The 24025-nt window shown below is 41.5% G+C and overlaps 1 protein-coding gene across 4 annotated transcripts in view; it reads right to left on the reverse strand.

Annotated features, from left to right (window-relative positions):
• Positions 1-24025, reverse strand: part of OTUD7A (OTU deubiquitinase 7A) — a 275367-nt gene that overhangs the window by 120156 nt on the left and 131186 nt on the right. For all 4 annotated transcript variants that reach the window (XR_008446571.1, XM_054043157.1, XM_054043158.1 and 1 more), the window contains exon 4: positions 12219-12373. Coding sequence is in view for 3 of the 4 variants with exons in the window: in XM_054043157.1 (XP_053899132.1) it covers positions 12219-12369 (151 nt within the window). In the remaining variant the exon portion in view is untranslated. The remainder of the gene's footprint in view (positions 1-12218; positions 12374-24025) is intronic.

Raw genomic sequence — 24025 nt, forward strand, 5'->3', positions numbered from 1 at the left:
TCAGAGGCTCCTCCTCAGAAAATTAACTCTCCTAGAATAGTAAACATTTTTTTCTGGTGAAAATACATCTTCATATATTTGGTCATTAATATTTCTGTCAATGTGGAATACAATTTGTTGATTTCAAATGGATTGCTGTAAAGGACAGAACAAAATCATATTGATATAGATGTATAGAGCTCTCTAAGTATCTACAGTAGTTTATGATTTAGTCACATTTCTTTCATAATGTTACAGGGAGGTGTAAAAATATGCCTGCATATCTGATCTAGTTTGGGGTCTGGACCAATGACTACTACTCGTTCCTTTCAAAGAAAAAACAGTTATTTACCTTACAGTAATTGTGGTTCTTTAGATGCGTTGTCCATATATACATTCCACTGATGGTGCACATGTACCCTATGTATTTGAATTTGGACTCTTTAACCCAGCGGTGATCATTGGGGCTGTGCCTGTGCCCTGAGTGTCCTCATGCCTCCATAAAGAGTGGGATGACCCCAATCATCTCTCTATTCCTTCATCAATACAGAATTTGGATGTTATGGGACTCTGTAGTAGGGGAGAAGCAGGGAAGGTTGTGGAATATGGACAAAACATCTGAAACAACCACAGTTACTGAAAGGTAAGTAAGTTCTTTGAGTGTTTGCCATATACATTCCACTGATGGTGACTCACAAGCAGTGATGGAGTTGGGTGCTAGGAGTTCAACTAAATAATGACTAAGATAACCCTGCCAAAATGAGCATTGGATTATGATGCTTCTACAATGGAGTAATGATGTGTAAAGTCTTATATAGAAGTCCATGTACCTGCCCAACACCTCTCTACTATGGGCACATTCCTCAAAGAAACTCTTAAGGCTGTCTGAGCTCTAGTGGAGTGGTCTGTGACTCTTATTGGTGAGTCTATTTTAGCTAATTCATAGCATATAGTCTGCTATGCCTAATAATCCAATTAGAAATTCTCTGGGTCAAAACATATTAAGCTTTGACCCTCTGTATGAAAGTTACATATAATCTAGGGGATATCTTAAAGGGCTAATCCTATCTAGACAGGATGAAAAGCCCCATTGAACTTCTAAAGACTGTAGTCAAGCCCATTAGAACAATATTTAAATCTGAAGAAGGTGTCAATTGTTTGACTGGGGGATAAACTCTGACAAGCCCCCTCAGGAATCTAGCTACCATAGTATGGGACAAAACTGAGCATCCCTAAATTGGAAGGCGGTTAGCTGAGATGGACCCTAAGGGAACTCATGGCCACTCCGTGTGTCTTTGATGATAGTAACTACTACAGTATGTTTGCGATCTGCATTTATGAGGGATGTAGTTGATGTAGATTGGCCTTGGTGGTAAACTTTTCCATTTAGCAGAGTATATACAAAGGCAACAATGATAGTGACCCAAGTAACGGAAGAGACAATGAAGAGGACTGGATGTGTAAGCTGCAGCACATACATTATCCTAGAGCAGGTACTTGAAAAGTGCTTCATTTGTATGAAGTGCCACCAGATAGAGCAGATGGAAGAGAAGATGCGAGGTTTAGAGACGCATGTAAAAACTGTGGTTGAGTGTTGAAAGGATTCAAGCAAATGTCAAGGAGGCTGAAGGGAAAACTCAAGACTCTCAGATGCAAGCTGGACTGCAGAACTCTGAGTACACTGCTGGTTGAGGAAAGTGCCCAGTGGAAGCATGTGACTACAAGAACCAGAGAGAGGAAAAGACCAGCTAGTGAAGGAGAAACAGAGCTCAGGAACGGGTGTTGGAAAAAGAAGAAGGGGCACAGCAGGCTGTAACTGAAGGAGGGACGGTAAAGAAGAAGAGAAGAGTGGCTAGTCCTGTAAGAAGATGGGGAGGGCCAATGGAGATATTCAGAGGTCAGAGCCCCGGGAGGATACAGGATGACTTGCAGAAGATTGCAAGACAGAACAAGAGACAAGAGGACTAGCAGAATTGCACCAACACTAGGAAGAGGCAGAGCTACATGACTCAGGACTACCTACTAACAAGAATGGACAGGCCTGTCACTAGAGCTGATGCTGAGAACAGTAGGGTGTGCTGTCTGCCAGGAGCTAAGATATGGGATGTGGACCTGAAGCTGAAGAGGATCCAAATGGGAGCTGGAAAGAATCCACGGATTGTCCTTCACGTGAGAACAAATTATATAGCTAGATTCTTGCATCAAGGCTGACTACAGCATGCTGGGGAAGATGGTTAAAGGAATGGAGGCTCAGGTGATTTTCAGTGGGATTCTACCTGTCCCTAATGGAGGAGAGTGAAGGTGAGACAAGATTATGATGACCAATAGATGGCTCTGGTTGTTTTGCTAGAAGGAGGGCTTTGAGATGTTCAATCACTGGGAGGCATTCACAGGGACTGTTCTCATGGGGCGGGCTCCACCCAAATTGAGAGGAAAATAGATTTCTGGGATGGAGGTTGGCACGACTGATTAAAAGAACTTTAAACTAGGAATTCAGGGGAGATGTTCATGATGCCTGATTCTAACATTGAGCAGAAGGAAAACCACATAACTGAGGATACAGGAACAAAGGAGCAACAGAGGTATGAGAATAGACAAGAGGAAAGACAGTGCCAACACCCCTGACAGTAACAGTTAGGTAGGCAATACTGGCAGTACCATGACTGTACCTAATCAGGAGAGGAGTCTGCGCAAAGGCAAACAGAAACAACTAAGATGTCTACACACCAATGTAAGGAGTCTGGGTAACAAAGTGGAGGAACTAAAACTACTGGTGCAGGAAGTGAAATCAGATATTATAGGGATAAACAGAAACATGGTGGAATAGTAGTCACGACTAGAGCACAAGTATTGAAGGGTAAGTTGTGGTCAAGAAAGACAGAAATAAAGGTAAAGGTGGTGGAGTAGCATTGTATATTAACAATGAGGTAGACTGTAAAGAAATTAGAAATGATGGTATGGATAAAGCAGAATCTCTTTGGGTCAAAATCACTTTGAGGAAGAAAGGTAAAATAGGCTCCACTGGGATAGTGCTTGGTATCTGCTACAGACTCTCAGGATCTGATCTGGATATGGACAGAGACTTCTAATATTTTTAATGAAATAAATATTACTGGGAATTGTGTGATTATGGGAGACATGAATTTCCCAGCTATAGCTTGGCGGACACGCAGTACTAATTAATGATAGAGCCCAAATATCCTTGGATGTGATAGCTAACAGATTTCTTCACCAAATAGTCACCAAACCAACAAGAGGAGGTGCCATTTTAGATTTAATGCTGATAAGTAGAAAGGACCTCATAGAAGAACTGGCTGTGGAAGACAGCCTTGGTTTGAGTGATCATGAGCTAATTCAGTTTAAACTAGATGGAAGGATAAACCACAATAGGTCTGCAACTAGGGTTCTTGATTTCAAAACGGCAAGTTTTAAAAAAAATTAGGAAATTAGTTGGGGAAGTCGACTGAATTGAAGAACTCAAGGATCTGAATGTTTAGGAAGCTTGGAATTGCTTTCAGTCAATGTTGCAGAAGCTATCTGAAGCCGGCATCCCAAGCAAGTGGAAAAATTCATAGGGAAGGGTTGCAGAACAAACTGGATGTACAAGCATCTCAAAAACAACAAGGAGTCTGGTGGCACCTTAAAGACTAACAGATTTATTTGGGCATAAGCTTTCGTGAGTAAAAACCTCACTTCTTCGGATGCATAGAGTGAAAGTTACAGATGCAGGCATTATATACTGACACATGGAGAGCAGGGAGTTACTTCACAAGTGGAGAACCAGTGTTGACAGGGCCAATTCAATCAGGGTGGATGTAGTCCACTCCCAATAATAGATGAGGAGGTGTCAATTCCAGGAGAGGAAAAGCTGCTTCTGTAGTGAGCCAGCCACTCCCAGTCCCTATTCAAGCCCAGATTAATGGTGTTGAATTTGCAAATGAATTTTAGTTCTGCTGTTTCTCTTTGAAGTCTGTTTCTGAAGTTTTTTTGTTCAATGATAGTGACTTTTAAATCTGTAATAGAATGACCAGGGAGATTGAAGTGTTCACTTACTGGCTTATGTATGTTACCATTCCTGATGTCCGATTTGTGTCCATTTATTCTTTTGCGGAGGGACTGTCCCGTTTGGCCAATGTACATGGCAGAGGGGCATTGCTGGCACATGATGGCATATATGACATTAGAGGATGTGCAGGTGAATGAGCCCCTGATGGTGTGGCTGATGTGGTTGGGTCCTCTGATGCTGTTGCCAGAGTAGATATGGGGACAGAGTAGGCAACGAGGTTTGCTACAGGGATAGGTTCCTGGGTTGGTGTTTCTGTGGTGTGGTGTGTAGTTGCTGGTGAGTATTTGCTTCAGGTTGGGGGGTTGTCTGTAAGCGAGGACTGGCCTGCCTCCCAAGGTCTGTGAGAGTGAGGGATCATTTTCCAGGATAGGTTGTAGATCGTGGATAATGCGCTGGAGAGGTTTTAGCTGGGGGCTGTATGTGATGGCCAGTGGTGTTCTGTTATTGTCCTTGTTGGGCCTGTCCTGCAGTAGGTGATTTCTGGGTACCCGTCTTGCTCTGTCAATCTGTTTCCTCACTTCCCCAGGTGGGTATTGTAGTTTTACGAATGCTTGATAAAGATCTTGTAGGTGTTTGTCTCTGTCTGAGGGGTTGGAGCAAATTCGGTTGTATCTTAGGGCTTGGCTGTAGACAATGGATCGTGTGATGTGTCTTGGATGGAAGCTGGAGGCATGTAGGTACGTATAGCGGTCAGTAGGTTTCCGGTATAGGGTGGTGTTTATGTGACCATCAATTATTTGTACTGTAGTGTCCAGGAAGTGGATCTCTTGTGTGGACTGGTCCAGGCTGAGGTTGATGGTGGGGTGGAAATTGTTGAAGTCCAGGTGGAATTCTTCAAGGGCCTCCTTTCCGTGGGTCCATATGATGAAGATGTCATCAATATAGTGCAAGTAGAGGAGGGGCATTAGGGGACGAGAGCTGAGGAAGCGTTGTTCTAAGTCAGCCATAAAAATGTTGGCATACTGTGGGGCCATGCGAGTACCCATAGCAGTGCCACTGACTTGAAGGTATAAGTTGTCCCCAAATCTGAAGTGGTTGTGGGTGAGGACAAAGTCACAAAGCTCAGCCACCAGGCTTGCTGTGGCCTCATCAGGGATACTGTTCCTGACAGCTTGTAGTCCATCCTCATGTGGAATATTGGTATAAAGTGCTTCTACATCCATGGTGGCCAGGATGGTGTTTTCAGGAAGAACATCAATGCATTGTAGTTTCCTTAGGAAGTCGGTGGTCTCTCGAAGATAGCTGGGAGTGCTGGTAGCATAGGGTCTGAGGAGAGAGTCCAAATAGCCAGATAATCCTGCTGTCAGAGTGCCAATGCCTGAGATGATGGGGCGTCCAGGGTTTCCGGGTTTATGGATCTTGGGTAGCAGATAGAATACCCCTGGTTGGGGTTCTGCGGGTGTGTCCACGTAGATTTGTTCCCGTACTGTAGCTGGGAGTTTCTTGAGCAGATGGTGTAGTTTCTTTTGGTATTCCTCAGTGGGATCAGAGGATAGTGGCCTGTAGAATGTGGTCTTGGAGAGTTGCCTGGCAGCCTCCTGTTCATAATCTGACCTGTTCATTATGACTACAGCACCTCCTTTGTCAGCCCCTTTGATGATAATGTCAGAGTTGTTTCTGAGGCTGTGGATGGCATTGCGTTCTGTACGGCTGAGGTTATGGGACAAGTGATGTTGTTTTTCCACAATTTCAGCCTGTGCACGTCTGCGGAAACACTCTATGTAGAGGTCCAGTCTGTCATTTCGACCGTCAGGAGGAGTCCACACAGAGTTCTTCTTCTTGTAGTGTTGGTAGGAGGGTTCCTGTGGGTCAGTGCACTGTTCAGTGGTGCGTTGAAAATATTCCTTGAGTCGGAGACGACGAAAGTAGGCTTCCAGATCACCGCAGAACTGTATCATGTTCGTGGGGATGGTGGGACAGAAAGAGAGTCCCCGAGATAGGACAGACTCTTCTGCTGGGCTAAGTGTGTGGTTGGAAAGATTGACAATGTTGTTAGATGAGTTGAGGGTACCATTGTTACAGCCCCCAGTGGCAGGTATTAGTTTAGATAGCTTACAGTCCTTTTTCCTCTGTAGAGAAGTGAAGTGTGCATTGTAAATGGCTTGTCTCATTTTTGTAAAGTCCAGCCACGTGGAAGTTTGTGTAGAAGGCTGGTATTGTATGAGAGTCTCCAGTTCTGAGAGCTCATTCTTGATCTTCTCCTGTCTGGTGTACAGGATGCTGATCAGGTGGTTCCTCAGTTTCTTTGAGAGTGTGTGGCACAGTCTCTCACCATACTCAGTGTAGTATGTTGATTGCAATGGATTTTTTACCGTCAGTCCTTTTGGTATGATGTCCATCTGTTTGCATTTGGAGAGGAAGATGATGTCTGTCTGTATCTGTGCAAGTTTTTTGTTGAGGTTGATGGATTTCCACTCCATACGGCTAAATTTAGTGCCTACTTTCGTCGTCTCCGACTCAAGGAATAAAAGAATAAATGGACACAAATCGGACATCAGGAATGGTAACATACATAAGCCAGTAAGTGAACACTTCAATCTCCCTGGTCATTCTATTACAGATTTAAAAGTCACTATCATTGAACAAAAACACTTCAGAAACAGACTTCAAAGAGAAACAGCAGAACTAAAATTCATTTGCAAATTCAACACCATTAATCTGGGCTTGAATAGGGACTGGGAGTGGCTGGCTCACTACAGAAGCAGCTTTTCCTCTCCTGGAATTGACACCTCCTCATCTATTATTGGGAGTGGACTACATCCACCCTGATTGAATTGGCCCTGTCAACACTGGTTCTCCACTTGTGAAGTAACTCCCTGCTCTCCATGTGTCAGTATATAATGCCTGCATCTGTAACTTTCACTCTATGCATCCGAAGAAGTGAGGTTTTTACTCACGAAAGCTTATGCCCAAATAAATCTGTTAGTCTTTAAGGTGCCACCAGACTCCTTGTTGTTTTTGTAGATACAGACTAACACGGCTACCCCCTGATACTTAAGCATCTCAAAGAGATTATTAAGAGAAAGCAGAAAATCTACAGGGAATGGAAGATGGGAGGGATCAGCAAGAAAAGCTCTCTTGGAGGTCAGAAAGTGTAGGGGAAAAGTAAGAACTGCCAAAAGCCAAGCAGAGTTGGACCTTGCAAAGGGAATTAAAACCAATAGTAAAAGGTTACATAGCCATATAAATAAAAAGAAAACAAGGAAAGAAGAAAGTGGGATCACTAAGTACTGCAGATGGGGTAGAGATTAAAGAGAATCTGAGCATGGTACAACATCTAAAATGAATACTTTGCCTCCGTTTTTAACAAAGGTAATGAGGAGCTTATGGCTAGTAGCAGGGTGGCTAATGGAAATGAAGATATAGAAGTAGAAATTACCACATCTGAGGTGGAAGTCAAATTCAAACAGCTTAATGGGACCAAATCAGGGGGCCCATCCAAGAATATTAAAGGAACTGGCACATGGAATTGCAAGACCATTAGCAAAGATTTTTAATGAATCCACAAATTTGGTGGTAGTACCCTATGACTGGAGCTAATATACTACCTATTTTTAACAAAGGGAAAAAATTATCCGAGAAACAACAGGCCTGTTAGTTTGACCGCAATTGTATGCAAAATCTTGGAACAAATTTTGAAAAAGAAAGTAACTAAGTACATAGAAATAAATGGTAATTGGGATAAAATACAACATGGTTTTACAAAGGGTAGATTGTGCCAGACCAACCTGATTTCTTTCCTTGAGAAGATAACTGATTTTTTTAGACAAAGGAAATGCAGTAGGTCTAATCTACCTGGATTTCAGTAAGGCGTTTGATACAGTTTCACATGGGAAATTAGTTAAATTAGGGAAAATGGGGAGTGATACAAGAACGGAAAAGTGGATAATGAATGGTAAGTAAAACTACTATCCCGGCATAAGATCCTGGGCAATGCTAACAGCTGTTACAGCAAGCTGCTACCATATCCTTATGTGTTGAAAAGTCCTTATGAGAACATCTTAAACCCCCCAGATTTTCTTTTTACCTTCATAAGCTTGAAAAAATTCCTGTGTGAGAGGAAAAATAGTACAGACCCATTTACGCGCAAATCCACTTAACACGCGGGAGTGCCATGCCTCCCAGTGCTACCTATTTAACACGCAAGACTCGTTAACATGCAGTACGGGAACTTGCTATGTAGCACTACAGATTTGCTCACTAACATAGAAATCCACAGGAAGTGCGGAGTGGAAACGTGTTGTACGTCTTTACCGCCGGGGGGGGGGGGAAGGGAGGGGAAGGGACAGCAACATTAAAGCGCTGCGGCAGGGACCCTACCAGCAGGGCCGCTGACGGGGGAGGCAAAAAGGGCAGGGACATTAAAGGGCAGGGTTCTTTGCCGCAGCAGCGCTGGGCTGCCAATGGGGGGCGCAGCAATGTTAAAGCGCTGCCGCAGCAAAGGACCCTGCAGCGCTTTAAGGTCCCTGCCCATTTTGCCCCCCATTGGCCGCCAACAGGCGGGGGGAGGAAGGGCAAAGGGAGCAGCTGCCCCGGGGCTGGTGATTTAAAAGGGCCCAGGGCTCTGGACACCGCTACTGCAGCAGCAGCGTCCAGAGCCCCGGGCCGTTTAAATAGCCACAGGAACCTCGGGTGGCACAGACCAGGCGGCCAGAAGGGCTGCTGGGGGATGCTGGCCCCTAGCCCCGCCTCTTCCACCTGAGGCCCTGCCCCTTCCAGGGGCCAGAGATGCCCCTGCTCCGTACCGGTAAGTGTCCTGAGTTACTTTCACCTCTGTGTACTGCAGTAATAATGTTTTTATTAGATTACACATTTGAATTTATATTCTTGCAAAGCGCTGTTAACAGATAGGCCTGCAGTATTTGTGACACTGTGAATATGTATGTAATCCTAGATAATTATACATGTATATATAGATATCTTAAGATATTTCAGCATGGCCCTCTTAACCCACGGTCCGTTAACACGCGGTCGGGACGGCTTGACTCCCAACATCCGTGCGTAAACAGGTCTGTACTGTACTCAGAATTTGTAGTGTGTCTAATGAAGTTAAACACTATGAATTAGACTGTTAAGAATAATTAAACTCCTTGTTGCCCACTTCTTTGTTAGTCTTTTCAGTGTAGCTTTATTCACTGTGGCAGAGCTCTGACCTTGTCCCCGTGGGTCCCGCGCTTCTAGGCGGTTTATGCTAGCCTCAGTGGCTCACTGCAACCCTCCACATAGCCCTTCTCTCTCTAGGGCCAGGGTTACAGTCTACTGAGTCCTTTTCATCATAAGCCAGCAAGGAGGTTGGTGAGAGAATTCCCACAGTCTCGGTTGTCTCTAGGGCTTATTTCAGAACAGTTTAGCCTCCTGTCCTGACAGGGGCCTGTCTTCCCTTCCCAGGAGGTGTTTCTGTAGTGGCAGATTGGGGGGAACCCGGACCCACCCTCTATTCCGGGTTCCGGCCCAGGGACCCTAATGGTAGCAGCTGTTGGCAGCCAACCTTTCACTGCCAGAGTTGCTACATTTCCCTGGGCCACTTCCCCACAGCTCTCCTGCTTCTCCCTTCTTCACCCTTACCTTAGGGCTCCCTTACCGATGGTTTGAGGGTGTCTTCATTAACCAGCCATTCAGCCGCAGTTCCTTTCCTCTCCTCTGGCTCCCTGGTTCTCCCCAGCCTGACTAGAGTGAGCCCTTTTATAGTATTAAAAGGGCCTTAACTAGAGTCAGGTGTTCACATTACTTTAATGGACTCACCTGACTCTTTGCAGGTTAATTGGAGTCAGGTGTTCTCATTAGTCTAGAGCAGCCCCTGCTCTGGTCAGTCAGGGAACAGAAAACTGCTAATCCAGTGGCCAGTATATCTGCCTTCTACTTCTTTGTTGTACCCAACTAGCCTGGGTCTATCACATCACCTACTGCAATGGTGATAAATCACCAACTCCACCAATAACAACATTACTTCTATAGAGCCTTTGAGCGAAGTTTGCAAAGCACATTGCAAACATTAGTTTTGTAGGTACGCTCTCTTTCCACAGGTGAAGAAAATGAGACAGAGATAGCACAAAGTCAGCCAGGATCCTGCCTCTCCTAGACATGTACTCCAACTTCTAGACACACTATGCACCCACAGTAAATAACAAAACTACCTGCCTTTTGCTAAGAAAGGGGTGATCATATCCCTTTTAAGGAAGCACTAAGACGCAAATAAGTTTGTCCACTAATAGATTTCAGAGGCCTCCTTATAGAGATACAGCATTTATAACAATGAAGAATTTTTAAAGAGACACTTGGCTGTAAACCCTCTCACTGAAGGACAGCTCCAGCTAAAACTCAGCTGAGGAGATTCACTCTTTCTGAAGGAGACGACCAGGGATGCAAAGGAAAGAAAAGACAATCCCCCTCTACCACTCTGCCTATTGACAGACTCCCCACCTACCCAAGAAGAATGTGGAGTGGGAAGGACTCGAGGAGTCTCCTCTATCAGCCCACACAGGGATTTGGGGGTGGGGGAAAGTAACCCCATGTATGTTTAAAAGAACCAACAAAACTTTTCTTTTACCCCAAGGAATATGGATATTAACACTAAATCTTGCTGCTTGTGGGCCACTGGCAAACACATGTGATATCCACATGCACAAGCAGCTCAGCTATTTTTGCCTTTTAATTCCTTATGTCACCTAGTCAGCCTTGTCGGTGAACAAGTCAGCCTGGCATGTACCCAGAGAGCCTCATAACATTACCACTGGACAGGGCTCTTAGTACTGAATTTAATGAAGGGCCCAGTTCTGAACCCTGACTTACAGTGAGTAGTACTTTACTCCATGAGTAGCCCCACTGAGATGGGGCCCAGTTCTTCCACTCCCTAAGTGAACCTGGGTGAATTGCAATGTGATGACGATAATGATGGACTTCAGCCTAGAATGGCAGGTTGATCAAATCAGTCAGACAAAACAAAGATCTTTTGTTACATTTAGTGAGCGCTAAGGAGAACATTCACAGTTACACGTTCTAAGGACTTATTTTTATGTAACACAGATGTCTTTGGAAACAAAACAAGTATGACATGTAAAACTGCACTCCACATCGTATACACTTCAGAGTTACTACCATATCATTCCTTATTACTTGGAGTAATAAACCTGGAGTAAAGAAGATACATTACAATACATACAGGGCCGGCTCTGGCTTTTTTGCCGCCACAAGCAAAAAAACCACCACCACCACCACCAAAAACTGCGGGGGGGTAGGGTGGGGGGAGCAGCGAAGCAAAAAAACAAAAACAAAAACACACCTGCAGGGCGGCCGGAGCAGCAAAGCACACACACACACACACACACAAAACACCTGCGGGGTAGCTGGAGCGGCAAACCAAAAAGAAAAAAAAAGGGCGGCCGGAATGCCGCCCCTTGGAATCTGCCGCCTCAAGCATGAGCTTGCTCGGCTGGTGCCTGGAGCCGGCCCTGAATACATAACACTAAAATAAATACTATTCAAGCCCAGCTATTATTACACTGATCTGCTATTGTGAAAAGGAGAAATATTCATGAGTACATTTTAAAAACACATAATTGATGCTCAGTATACGTTGAACTTTGGCTATATGAGGAAAATCAAAAATATTTGCCCTTGGCATGTGGGCATTTTATATACAGAACATCAAGACATCTGTAACTGTCCACACTTGGCAGCACCTACAACCAGCCCAGATCAGAAGACACACTCAAAACCAATCCTCATTTTTCTTACTATTAACGAACATGACACACTCAAAATTCAGTATGGTTTTCCATATTAGAAGCTTAAAGTAACTAATGGAACTATTCTTCCATACTCTCAGAATTTCTTTTGATGACTAATGAGTGTAGCAGGCAGCTCAAAATGACAGAGTATGAATCAAGATGAAAGCCTTTTGCCTCACTTTTTAGGTAAGATTATAACTAATATAGAATGTAGCTTCTATCACAATAAGAGATTTTCTAAGGCCTTTGCTGAAAACAGCTGTACTGGTGCAATCTTGTGTGATTAAACTACCAGGAACATTGGCTTGTTGGCACAGATACTAAGGAATCAGTGATTTAACAGACTATACTAGAAGCTTTAAAAGACTGTTTCACATTTTATTGACCACAGCATGAAAGTACTGAATATGAGGAAAAGGTGCCAAAGGTTTAGGGGGTATGCTTACCTTCCAGCAGGTCTCTTGCCAGACCTGGTTCTGCCCCTGTGGACCGAACAAAGTCTGACAGGACCGCGTCCATATCAAGAGTCATGTGATCATGTAGAACTGCTGCCACACATGCAGCAGTAGCAGGATTTGTTGGTAGGCTACAAGACATCCATCTATAAATGAGAGCAAAAGTACAGAGTTCTAGATGTATTTGTCACAATAAGCTATAAAATAATGGAAATCACACATTTTTTCCAAACAAAACACCCAATTAACTTTTTTTATAAATGACAATAAAAGGTCAAAGTTACAATGATTAAAAAAAGGAAATACATTTACATAAATACCATGTTGATAGCATTTATGATCTGCCTCTGCCTGGGCTCACAATCTGTTCCAGTGACTGAGTATTTTAATAACTAGTTCTCATCTTTCACACTTCGTGTTCTTTTCTGTTTTTCTTTGCTCTTTTAAAATATTCCTTCTGCACAACTTTTCAGTGCACAAGGAAGTTATAAAATTAAAACTCCATAAAAGTAAGGTGTTAAATGTCAAAGACTCCAAACAGGCATATGCTTAACTCTAAGCCTGAGAACTGTCCCATTGGTTCAGTTAATGTGCTTCAAGTTAAACATATGCTTATGTGCTTATCTAGACCAGGGCCATATTGCATGACCTTTGTATTTATATACTTTTAGTATAAATACACTTATATTATAAGTCATTACTTGTTCCCTTATTTATTGTATCAATATCTGTACCAATACATAGGTTATTTCTATTTTCCCTGCCTTGAAGATGTACTTGATAGGGAATCCGGGTTTTCTCCCATTTCCTCAGAACTAGTGCTGTCTTCCTCATGGGGGTGCTGTGAATCATGATCACCATCGCCAACAGCAGCAGTGACTTGCACCTCTTTTGTTTGAGAGGTTGTGTAAACTAGCCTTCGAAACATCTGCATTAGTGCATCTCTTTTAACTACAATAATGATGACAACCACAATGAATGGAATGACACCAAATGCTACTACTAGGCCAATCTCCTGATTGTTACTGGTCATATTTCTGGAAGGTGGTGGTTATCTACTCCCCCCAATTCCTCTCTATCATTTGAGTTGACAGTCTGAAGGGACCCCCACACACTACAATGGCAGTTTATCTCATTGGTTGCACACGGCTTTCAGCATCACAATCAATGACACGTGCTATTAATAGAAATCTTGTCAGGACCACACAAAGCAACACCTTTCACTGCTGCAGCAGCAACTTTTTTTTTTCATATCAGCACAATTAAGACAAGCTAAACACATTTTCAAGATAACATTGTACATTTCTTAAGAAAGCCATTGTTACATGACTGATCTTTATAAACACTTCCCTGGTTTCCCTCAAATGTAACAACTATTTAAAATATAAACGTACATACTGCAAAATACTGCACAACACACCATCCCCACTCAAAACTAACTGGAACGGAGTTGACTACATTTGCTATACAAATTCATTTTCATCTTGAATTATGTAATTTTCAGGCAAACAATGAACCATATTACTATAAATATTACAGACACCATTGTAGTGTAGTAATCCCAGCATACACCGCAAATGGATCTTTCTTCTATTGAATTTCCGGTGATGGAATTCCCCTCTCCCCACCCCAAAAAAAGAAGAAGAAGTTAGGACCAACTACCACAGACACAGTGTGAAAGTTGCGCCCTAATGAAGTCAATGTGAATTTTACCATTGACTTCAGTGGGACCAGGATTTCACCCATGCCTTCTGCTTGTGTCAGATGCAATTATAGATCACGTTAATAAAATTAAAATAATCCCAATTGTTAGTTAAAACACAATCAATAAAATGCTTTACTTAAAAGCCATCAGCCACCTATTTTACAGAAACTGTTCCAGGCCAGCTAGAGTAATTACTATTAATTATTTAATATCAGGGGATTCACAATAGACTTTAACAAAAAGAACTTTTTGTTAAAGAAAATCTTCCTGAAGTGGTAGGAAGTCAGGTTTCCTTTGCAGAATGATTCACTTGTTTTATAGCAGAGTGATGCAGTATGTGTTCAGCAGCTTACTGTAGGTTGTTTGTACCATCCAGTTGCTGAGAAAAGTAACAATCACACCAGTATGTGACAATGACTCATGGCCTAGGAACCAGCACGTAGCAGCTAATGGAACCACAATCATAGCTGATGAAATGCAAATGTATTCTTGTTTTTGTATAGATAATGGATTTTTTTATACAAGCAGTATGCAATTAAATCTTAAGCAAGTGAAATATTTTAAACTTAGTTAGAAAAATACTCTGGAAGCCATTTTTGCCTATTGTGTACTAAAAACAACCCCTGGAAACAAAACAGAAGGGTTTTTCATTTTCTGTCATGCACAAATTTTTCTATACAGTGTCAAAGCAAAAATAATTGGGAAGGAAAGTGCACTGTATGTCCCATCTCTGGCATTTCCTGACAAGCACAACATAGCCTTGTTTATGTGCAATCAGGAGCTTTTCTTTAGTATTTTACTTTAATTGTTGACCAAGTAAAGTGGCCTTAAAATAGAAGTAGCTTTAGGACAATTTGTCCCCAGAGTTTTTAAAATCAACCAGAGGGGAATCTCTCTCCTATATTAATTTTTTTTTCTAAATACCCTTGGATCTAAGGAAAGATCTAACCTTTGGATAACAGATGAATATGCCCCCTACTGTATCTAATACCTATTACTGATTATTTCCTGAACAAGTAGAAGCTAATCTATTTTCATAGACAACTCTCCCTACAAAAATTTAGAGCTGAATCAGATCTATTTTTCATATAGTCAGTATTCAAACTTCATTTTAAGGGTTTTTTGAGGATTGTTAAGGAATCAGAACAAATCAGAGAGGAGATGGTACAAGTTAAACGGTGTAGGATATAAATGAAACTACAAGTTTTACTTTTATTCAGCATCTGTCATTCATTCCATCAAGAGGCCAAAGCTAATCTTTACACATTCATCTGATCTTTTCACTTAATCTCATGGGCTCATTCATGCCTTTGCCATGAGTCGAGAGTAAGGGGAAATATCTTTTTGTGTTACACTGGGAGCAGACTTTTAGTTGGCTCCTGGTTCTGCCACTGCAGCAAAGAGGGAGTAAACTGTGCCGGGTCTAGAGCCAATGCAGTGTATGTTCCCTAGCATGCTGGGGCAGCTACACCCTGTGCCTCCTCTGTTCTCCCCCTCCAGCTCACCTGCACAAGAGGGGAAGTAGCAGCTCTACAGAGTCCTCTTCCCCTCCCATACTGCCACCCATGATGTGGGTAGCCAGGACTGACATACAAAGGGGCATTTGGATGCTTTTATGCCTCTGTGCCAGCTAGGCCACACTTTAGCATACTCTCCCTCACGCCCTGCATTATAGTATGTGTGTGTGTATGTATCCATATATACAAACAAACAAACACAGACTCTTCTGAAGTTTATTTTAACAGCTGTTGCTCAACTGGACATTGTCAAAAGGTTAGGAATTTCTTGAAAGAAAGCCCTCAGTGATAATTAGGTTTTCAGAAAATAGCCCTTACAATAGGGTAGGATTATCATTTAAGTTTAATAATAAGTAAGTAAATATCTTGAATTTCTTAGCGTCTCTCTCTTCAAAGGACTCTAAAGCACTTTATAAAACTAAATTTATACACATGCTACAAAAGAATCATTTCACCAGCTATGAAAGCAATTGCTGCATAGGGAATGGTTTGTCCCTCCTAAAGATGTGGTGCCCAAAAGACCTTGAAAAATGGGTCCATTCAAACTGTAAGTGTTGGAGATGAAGTCAAATGTGAGCTGGCAATCTAGGCCACATACGTTTTTATTTAATTTAATTTACGTACATTGCACTTATTATTGTCATATCAGGCTGAGTTTCAGAAAGGTAAGAGAACCATCTGGGTTACAACTTTTAGCACAACTGGACAAGGGAAGGCTATAAAAGTTCACCTAGAATCAGTAATGGAGGGAAACATGGAAAGATTTACAGGGCCTCTTACAAGAAGAATGCAAGCACTTCACAAAAGCCCATTACCTTGATAGATTATGGCTAAATTTGGCCATAGGGTTACAGTTTGGTATATATACTATACAACAGTTGAATTTTTTTAAAACCGTTTTAAACATGAGGTACGAAGGGAGTAATGTTGCTGCTTCCAATATTTTCCTAGTAAACACACATTCATTTCTAAATAGCTGCACATAAGGAGAGGAGGGGGGCAAACAAGAGAACATTGTAACCAAAAATCCACGACAATTCATTTTCTTTATGACTGGGAGAATGGATGAAATAAACCTGCACCAGAAGGATGCAGACATTCAGAGTCAAGTTTAAAGAGCTTGTTGAAGATGAATGATGCAAAGCATTAGTAAATTTCAGATCTTAATCATAAATGACTCATCTGGCAGTAAAACTTTTTTGTGTTTTTTAGAAATGTGTATATTCAGGGTAGTCAAATACAATCATTAATCGGTGTGGGGGACAGATCATTCAAACATTTGGAAATTTTCGCTATATGTCAGTCTGAACGAGTCAAATCATGGATCTGTATACTAGCAATATTTCACTATTTTTAATGCTAGGTTCCCCCCTCCCATTATTTCAAATATCTTCTGAAAAGCACTTCAGGCTGAGAAATATTTTGTGGCGTAATATGGATTCCACATACATGTTTGACTGCTCAGTTTCATAGTTTTTCTTCCTGGATATTTTCCATAATGAGACAGAAAGCCACAAATCAAGGATATATATTTTATTTAGCTGATTTAGTACTACCCAAAACAGGACACAAGCAATAGACAGTCCATCTACCATGTGTGTGAGGGGTGGGACCCACAGTACTTCATTTATATTTGCATAAAGAGATTTTTGGTGTGGCCCATCAGGGAGATCGGACACGTTCAAACCTAAATCTGGAGTTTAGAACTAGTGAGAGGCCTTAACTAAGCCTCCTCAGAGCTAATTTAATATTTGAGGGATGTTGCAAGATTGGCAACACTAGAAACTGAAGTCCTCTTTGCACAGGACGGGTGCAACACAGGCAGCAGTTCAGGCTTTTCCTCTCTGCCCTGTCACTATGTCTTGGTCCAGATGAGGGCAAGTGGCTAAATCATTCCCTATTCCGATTTAATCCTTGGCCTCAATTCAGAGACAGACAGTCATTTCTGTGAATGGATTTTTGTGACAAGGATTGGCCTGAGATCATATAGGTGACCAAATAAATATATTTACCCATATTGATAACTTTTGGTCAGCCTCAACTTGGGAAAGACCCAAAACATTGACTTGAAAGTGAACGGCCCTTAAATCCAAATATCCTGAGCCATTCAACCCACAATGTAAATGAACTAGAACAAGGTTTTCTTAATAAGCTTGAAATCCTTGAAAAAAGGAAAGCCAGAGCCATCTTGCAGTGCCTTTATGACATCATGAATCACCTTTGCATTGCTCTCATGGTGACACAGGTCATCAGAACCCCATACTCTCTGTGCCAATAGCTTTGTAGCTCACCTGTAATCATCTCATAAGTTGCACCAGAGGTCATGCCAACAGCCTAAGCAGGCTTTTTCCCAAAAGAGATGTTGCCTTGTGTTGTAGACGCTTCATCTTCCAAGACCCATACATACAAAGAGAGAGAATACTTGGGCATTCTATTGTTAATGTCACGCTGGATGATGTGGGAAGAGAATGCAACACACTGGTAACTGGACTATGGCCACAGCTGCAACTTTTACTGAAATAGAACAAGTCAAAGTGTGGCATTATCCCATTGCCAATGCTCTCTAAAGTAGTAACTAATCAGAAAACCCAAGAGAAAACAGAGGCACCCCTACTTTATGAGGGAACTGTGAGAATCTTGCCTCTGTATGACGGGGGCAGCATATAACACAAGCCAGTAAGCTCTGTTCTCTCAGCTTTCTTCAAATTAGGCAAGAATTAATCTTTCAATCAGACTTTCTGATAAAAGGTCCTTTTCGCCAGAAAGCCACTTTCAGTACTAAAAACACACCCAGATGGGACAGGAAAGAAAGACTTAAGCAAGGAAAGAAAACAAACTATAAGGAAGGAGGCAGTGACTCACTACAAATCAGAAATTCAGAATCCAGCTGGCTGCCAGACTTTTTGTTCTAACCAGATGAACACAGCACCTCCTACACTACCGAACCATCACCATGTTTGCTACTAACGGCAATTGTAACACTTGCTCACTCTCATAATGTGGCATACTCACTTGGAGCAGATATCATCAGTCTATGAAAGCACAGTCTTCCTCAAAGAACAACATTCTTCTTATGGACAATAAATGCATAAATAAATGTAATACTTAGTACCTGAGGTTCTCATTATATAATATCAGAATCCTCTCAGAAGAGGAAGTTGAAATCCACCTTGAAGGACTACAGAAAATGACTTTCAGAAATGCCATGCTGTTTGCATCCAACGGACAAAGGGGTTGAATCACAAGCAAAATGTTTTCACTTCTGAAGATTTAAAATTAAAAACAAAGACAGCTAATAAAAATACACCATGAACCAGATCGAAAGCCCAGTCAGTGGAAAGGTTTCCATCAACTTCAGTGGGCTTTGGATCAGTTCATCTGCTCTCATAGACTTTAACGCTAGAAGGGACCATCATAATCATCTCATCTGACTTCCTGCAAATTGGATACCACAGACCCTCACCCAGTCACTCTTGTAATAGGCCCATAACCTCTGGCTGAGTTTCTGAAGTCCTCAAATCTCAAGTAATGGAAATGGAATGAAATTTGATACTTGCACTTTGTACTTGCATGACCTTGCATTTTGCACTAGGTACTAACAACAAGAATTTTTGCTACAAACTGGGGACTTATCAGTTGGAAGCTACAGAGGAGGAAAAAGACCTGAGTGTGTTGATCAACCACAGGACAACTATGAGCCACCAATGTGATGTGGCTGTAAAGAGGGCTAATGCAATCCTGGGATGTCTCAGGTGAGGTATTTCCAGTCAAGATAGGGAAGTATTATTACCATTATCCAAGGCACTTGTGAAGACCTCATATGGAATACTGTGTGTAATTCTGGTCTCCCATGTTTAAGAAAAATGAATTCAAACTGGAACAGGTACAGAGAAGGGCTACTAGGATGATCAGAGGAATGGAGAACCTACCTTATGAGTGGAGACTTAAGGAGCTTAGCTTGTTTAGCCTAACAAAATGGAGACTAAAGGGCAATATGACTGCAAGATGAACACTCAGAAGGGGGAGAAGTTATTTAGATTAAGGGCAAATGCTGGCACAAGAACAAGTAGCTATAAACTGGCCATCAATATGTTTAAGCTTTAAATTAGATGACGGTTTCTAGCCATCTGGAGACTGAGTTATGGAACAGCCTTCCAAGGGGAGCAATGGGGGCAAAAAACCTAACTAGCTTTAAGACTGAGCTTGATAAATTTATGGAGGGGATGGTATGATGAGATTGCCTACAATGGCCTGCGGTCCTTCTGCGATTGCTATTAGCAAATATATCCAATGGTCGGAGATGGCACACAAAGGTTATTTATTTTTTTAATGTGAATACTCTAAGTGTCTGATTAACATTGCTGACTCCTCTTGACTGGTGAGGCAATGTGAAGGATAAGGGCACACTGTTATCCTTTTCAGAGGAGCACCATCTCTCTGTGGTTGAATTTGTATTTTTTTTTTTTAATTTGCAGACATGTATGGTACAAAGACCCCCCAGCTTTGCATAGCTCCAGACACTGAAAATAATTTTTACTGAGACATATCACATTTTAAAGTATTTTAAAAAAATGTCACTTAGTCCACACTTTAGATAATTGAATTCAGTAAATAAAACAAATCTATGAAATAAAGCTACATTTGATGCAGCAAACAACAACTGGTTTCTTTTAACTAAGGCTTTCATAATTTCTTCCTCAGTTTTCTCCAGGTGACGTGCATCCCATAGCATTCAGACAGTTACATAAAGACTTTTCATTCTCTTTTTACAGCATTTCTAAAGATATTCCACTTTTGATTAGAAACATTTTGCCAAATGCACATTTGCAAAATAGCCGAACCATTATTAAGGGAGAAAGCAAAATTAAACCATCAGATCCATCAGATCAGATTTGCTTTGAATTTGAGTTGACAAACCATCGACAGTAAGGGAACTGGAGTTAATGCTGTTGCTCAGCTTTTAGTTCACTAGGTCACAAAATTGCTCAGAAAATCATCTGCCCAGGTAACAAGGTGGTGAATTATTAAGGAAAGAGCAGAAGCCTGAGTGACAGAAAGAAAATGTGTAATCAAAAATAATTGATAGGAATTACTTTGAATCTCTAAAGTATTTACAGTGACCAAGACACGGACTCACCTCTGTTAGTAATTAATATAGGTCATCTAAGAGAAATGTGGCTATTTCCAAACATGGATTGTCTTCTCCTGAGCCTTGGTTTATTAGGATTACCTTAATTTCCACTTTATTTTATCCACCATGACCTCCCTCAATTCAGTAAAGTGCCTCTATTCAGGATACCACTTAAGCACATGCTTAATTTTCAGCATTCTAAATCAATGGGATTTAAGCATATTAAAGTTAAGCATTTACGTAAGTACTGTCCTGAACAGGAGAGGACTTAAGCAGATGCCTAAGTGCTTTTGTAATCCACTATGAGTTTGTGTTAGAAATAAATTTTAATGAATTCCCACAACACCAAGTCCACAAGATATGTAAATTGGAGCTGGTTGAAAAATGGACAAAATTTCACACAAAGAAAAATGAAATTTCAGATTTATTTCTGTTTCACAAGGTTCAAAACAGAACAGAGTAAGGAAGACTGTATAGATACAACTGTCCCAGGCACTTTTGACACTCTCAAATCTTTTTTTGCAGATGCAGAGAACACTTTTCAGGGTTACTCCTTTTTTTGGCAATGGAATAATACAGTACTGGTTGCATTTTGTTAACACAAAATTTCCAGATGATAAAATCTTGTATTAAACTTTATCCTTTTCCCTGTATCCCTAGAAGATTAAAATAGGAATAAGTGCCTGAAAATATGAGATGGCTGGAGAAGAATGAACAGCAGTGTCTTTGGCAGTGATTAAAGAAACGTGAGCCTAAGTATACCGTTATGTAATATTAAAGATTAAAAGGCCTGTTTGTCCACTTCCTTCCACCTCACAGTCATTTACACCTGTGCAGAGTGAGTGTAAAATGCTACCAAGTCATAATGACATTTTACATCCATTTTGCACAAGTGGAAATGACTACACAAGGAGAGGGGCAATGGAGAATCTGGTCCAGAATATACAGGAGTCTTTAGAGGGCGGGGGGGGGGGGGGCGGGGAAGGAGGGCACCAGGGGAACCTCCTTCTGTTCTCTGTGTGCTGACTTTACAAATGATAAAAGCCCTGCATACTGCAAGACAGCCCATATTATGAAGTTTATCTCCAACTATAGATGACAGATAATACAATGTATCAATAATAAATATACACACATGTGTATATAAAAATCACATCATCTGGGTCTCTAGACTTTTCCCCATCTTTTTGGATACTTGAGTGATCACTCTTTTCCCCAAATGCTGTGATGGTAGATGAGGTTATTTAGGGCAGTTATAGCCCCTCTAAACATGGCCATTTGGGCAGCTGGAGAAAGGGCATTCTCATCTAACTACAGAGTTTGCTTGCCTCAACTGGTCTGAGAAAGCTCTTGCCCTTCAAGGCACAGTCTAAGCCAATCTCTTTTCTCAGACTCTGGTCTGAGTGTTAGTGATGAGGTAGGAAGTCTGAGTGTGGGTGTGCAGTAGTAAGTCTGTTGGTGACAGGATTTCCCATGCTGTACCTGTACCTACAGACTGATTGTATTCTAATTCTTATAATGTGCCAAATAATCAAATTTATAGGGTAGCTCTTTAAGAGCTTTAGACTGCATAGGGACATTCTGACACATGACCATCTGGTTTTATTTTTAACCCCTAGGAAACTGTCCCATCCTGAAATGTTACACAACATTGGCACTGACCATATTCCTCAGCAAAAAGGGAATCTCTGGGACATAATTTGTAATAAGGAGGATTTCTGTGCACCAGGTGGAGGAGCTGAGTTGGGATAAAAGATCCTTACAGGCCCTGTGTCCTTGCCATGCCAGCAAGCCTCTTCTTATACCTCAAAATGTATTTGAGTCTTGCCAAGCTCCCTATGTTGCCTGAAGCTGGGAAACAGCTGAGGACAAGGGGTTCAGAACAAAGCAGTGAGACAACTGGGGGTGGAAGAGGTGCAGGTGGAAAGTGGGTGGGACTGGGATTCTCTTCAGTCTCTTGTAAGCAGATGGGGTGAGGGGGAAAGAAGAAGTGGGAGGGGAAAAGGAAGAGAGAACAGGTGGTGCTGATGTCCATGGGGAGAAACGGGATGAAAATTCTCAGCTCCAATCCATTACTTTAGAAATCTGAGGAGTAGTACAGCAGCTTCCATCCAGATTACAGAATTAAGATAATCATCCAACCTCAGCATGATTCTAACAGCAGGAATCTTTCCATTCTTCTGCTGAACTTGTTGGTAGAATTTGACACTGCTGATGAGAGGTCTTATTTCATCATCTTACCCCTCCATACATGTTACAACATGTTGTCAAAGCTCTACAGGGTTTCAGTGTGGCACATATTGCTTCTTATCCTCCTCTTTTCAATTGCTACTAACTGCTCCCATTGGGTAGGATATACCATTTGGGATCATCCATTGGCCAATGAGACCCAGATTTACTGCAGACTACACTGTTCTCAATATTCTGTAATCACCAGTTGTGATACCTTTAAACCCCTTGAAGCTAAATATAAACACATTTCACTAATATTTTATTGTTTTCCCGACTAATATTTCTTCTCCCCAAACAAATCCATGCAACTCCTTACATCTACACAAGGCAATCCTAATAGATAGGCAAGCACAATTAAATAAGTGTCTTCTAGTATTCCCAGCTTTTAAAAAATGAAAACAATCAGGGGAAATACAATTCTGCTCCGGAGACTGTTGTGGTGAGTTTAAAATAATAATAATAATAAAAAAAAGAGTTACTTGAATAGTCTCTCTGGGCTGAAATCTCCCCTACAGTTTATATCAAAAAGCCTTGCAATCATGAAACCGGGATTATAAACAAATGCTGTTTAATATATAGGCACATTTAAAGCTACTGCACTGTTATTTTGTGTCTCTCTTAACCCACAGATTTGAACTTTGGCAAGCTGAGAGATATGCCTGAAAACCATCTCTCAACTGTCACATTATGGCTGCTGAATTTTCAGAGTAAAAGCCTACTCGCTCTGGGTTGGAACCCTAAGGGAAGGGAAAACTTATCTGTGTAAGGTGCCTCTCTGATCATTACCTTTCACTCCGTCCTTTCCCCTCACACTTTCACTATTGCCAGAAAAGGATACCATACTTTTCTCACTCCCCTGGAATTAGGGTGACCAGATGTCCTGATTTTATAGGGACAATCCTGATTTTTGGGTCTCTCTCTTATATAGGCTCCTATTACCCTCCACCCCCTGTCCCGATTTTTCACATTTGCTGTCTGGTCATCCTATCTGGAATTCACAATGCCACATTCAAGTAGCAGCCAGCAACCAGTCTCAGAAAACAAGTCATGCTTGCTGATAACATTTAATCAGACATTTGCTGTTAAGGATTTCAAACCTGTGGAATGGGATTTTTAAGATGTGACTGGCTAAATCTACAAAATGGTATTTGACTAATCATCAAATTACTATAGCAACTATGCTCAATAACCAAGAATCCTTATTTATGTTTTA

This window comes from Malaclemys terrapin, chromosome 10 (genome assembly GCF_027887155.1).
Source record: "Malaclemys terrapin pileata isolate rMalTer1 chromosome 10, rMalTer1.hap1, whole genome shotgun sequence".
NCBI classification, from domain to species: Eukaryota; Metazoa; Chordata; order Testudines; family Emydidae; genus Malaclemys; species Malaclemys terrapin.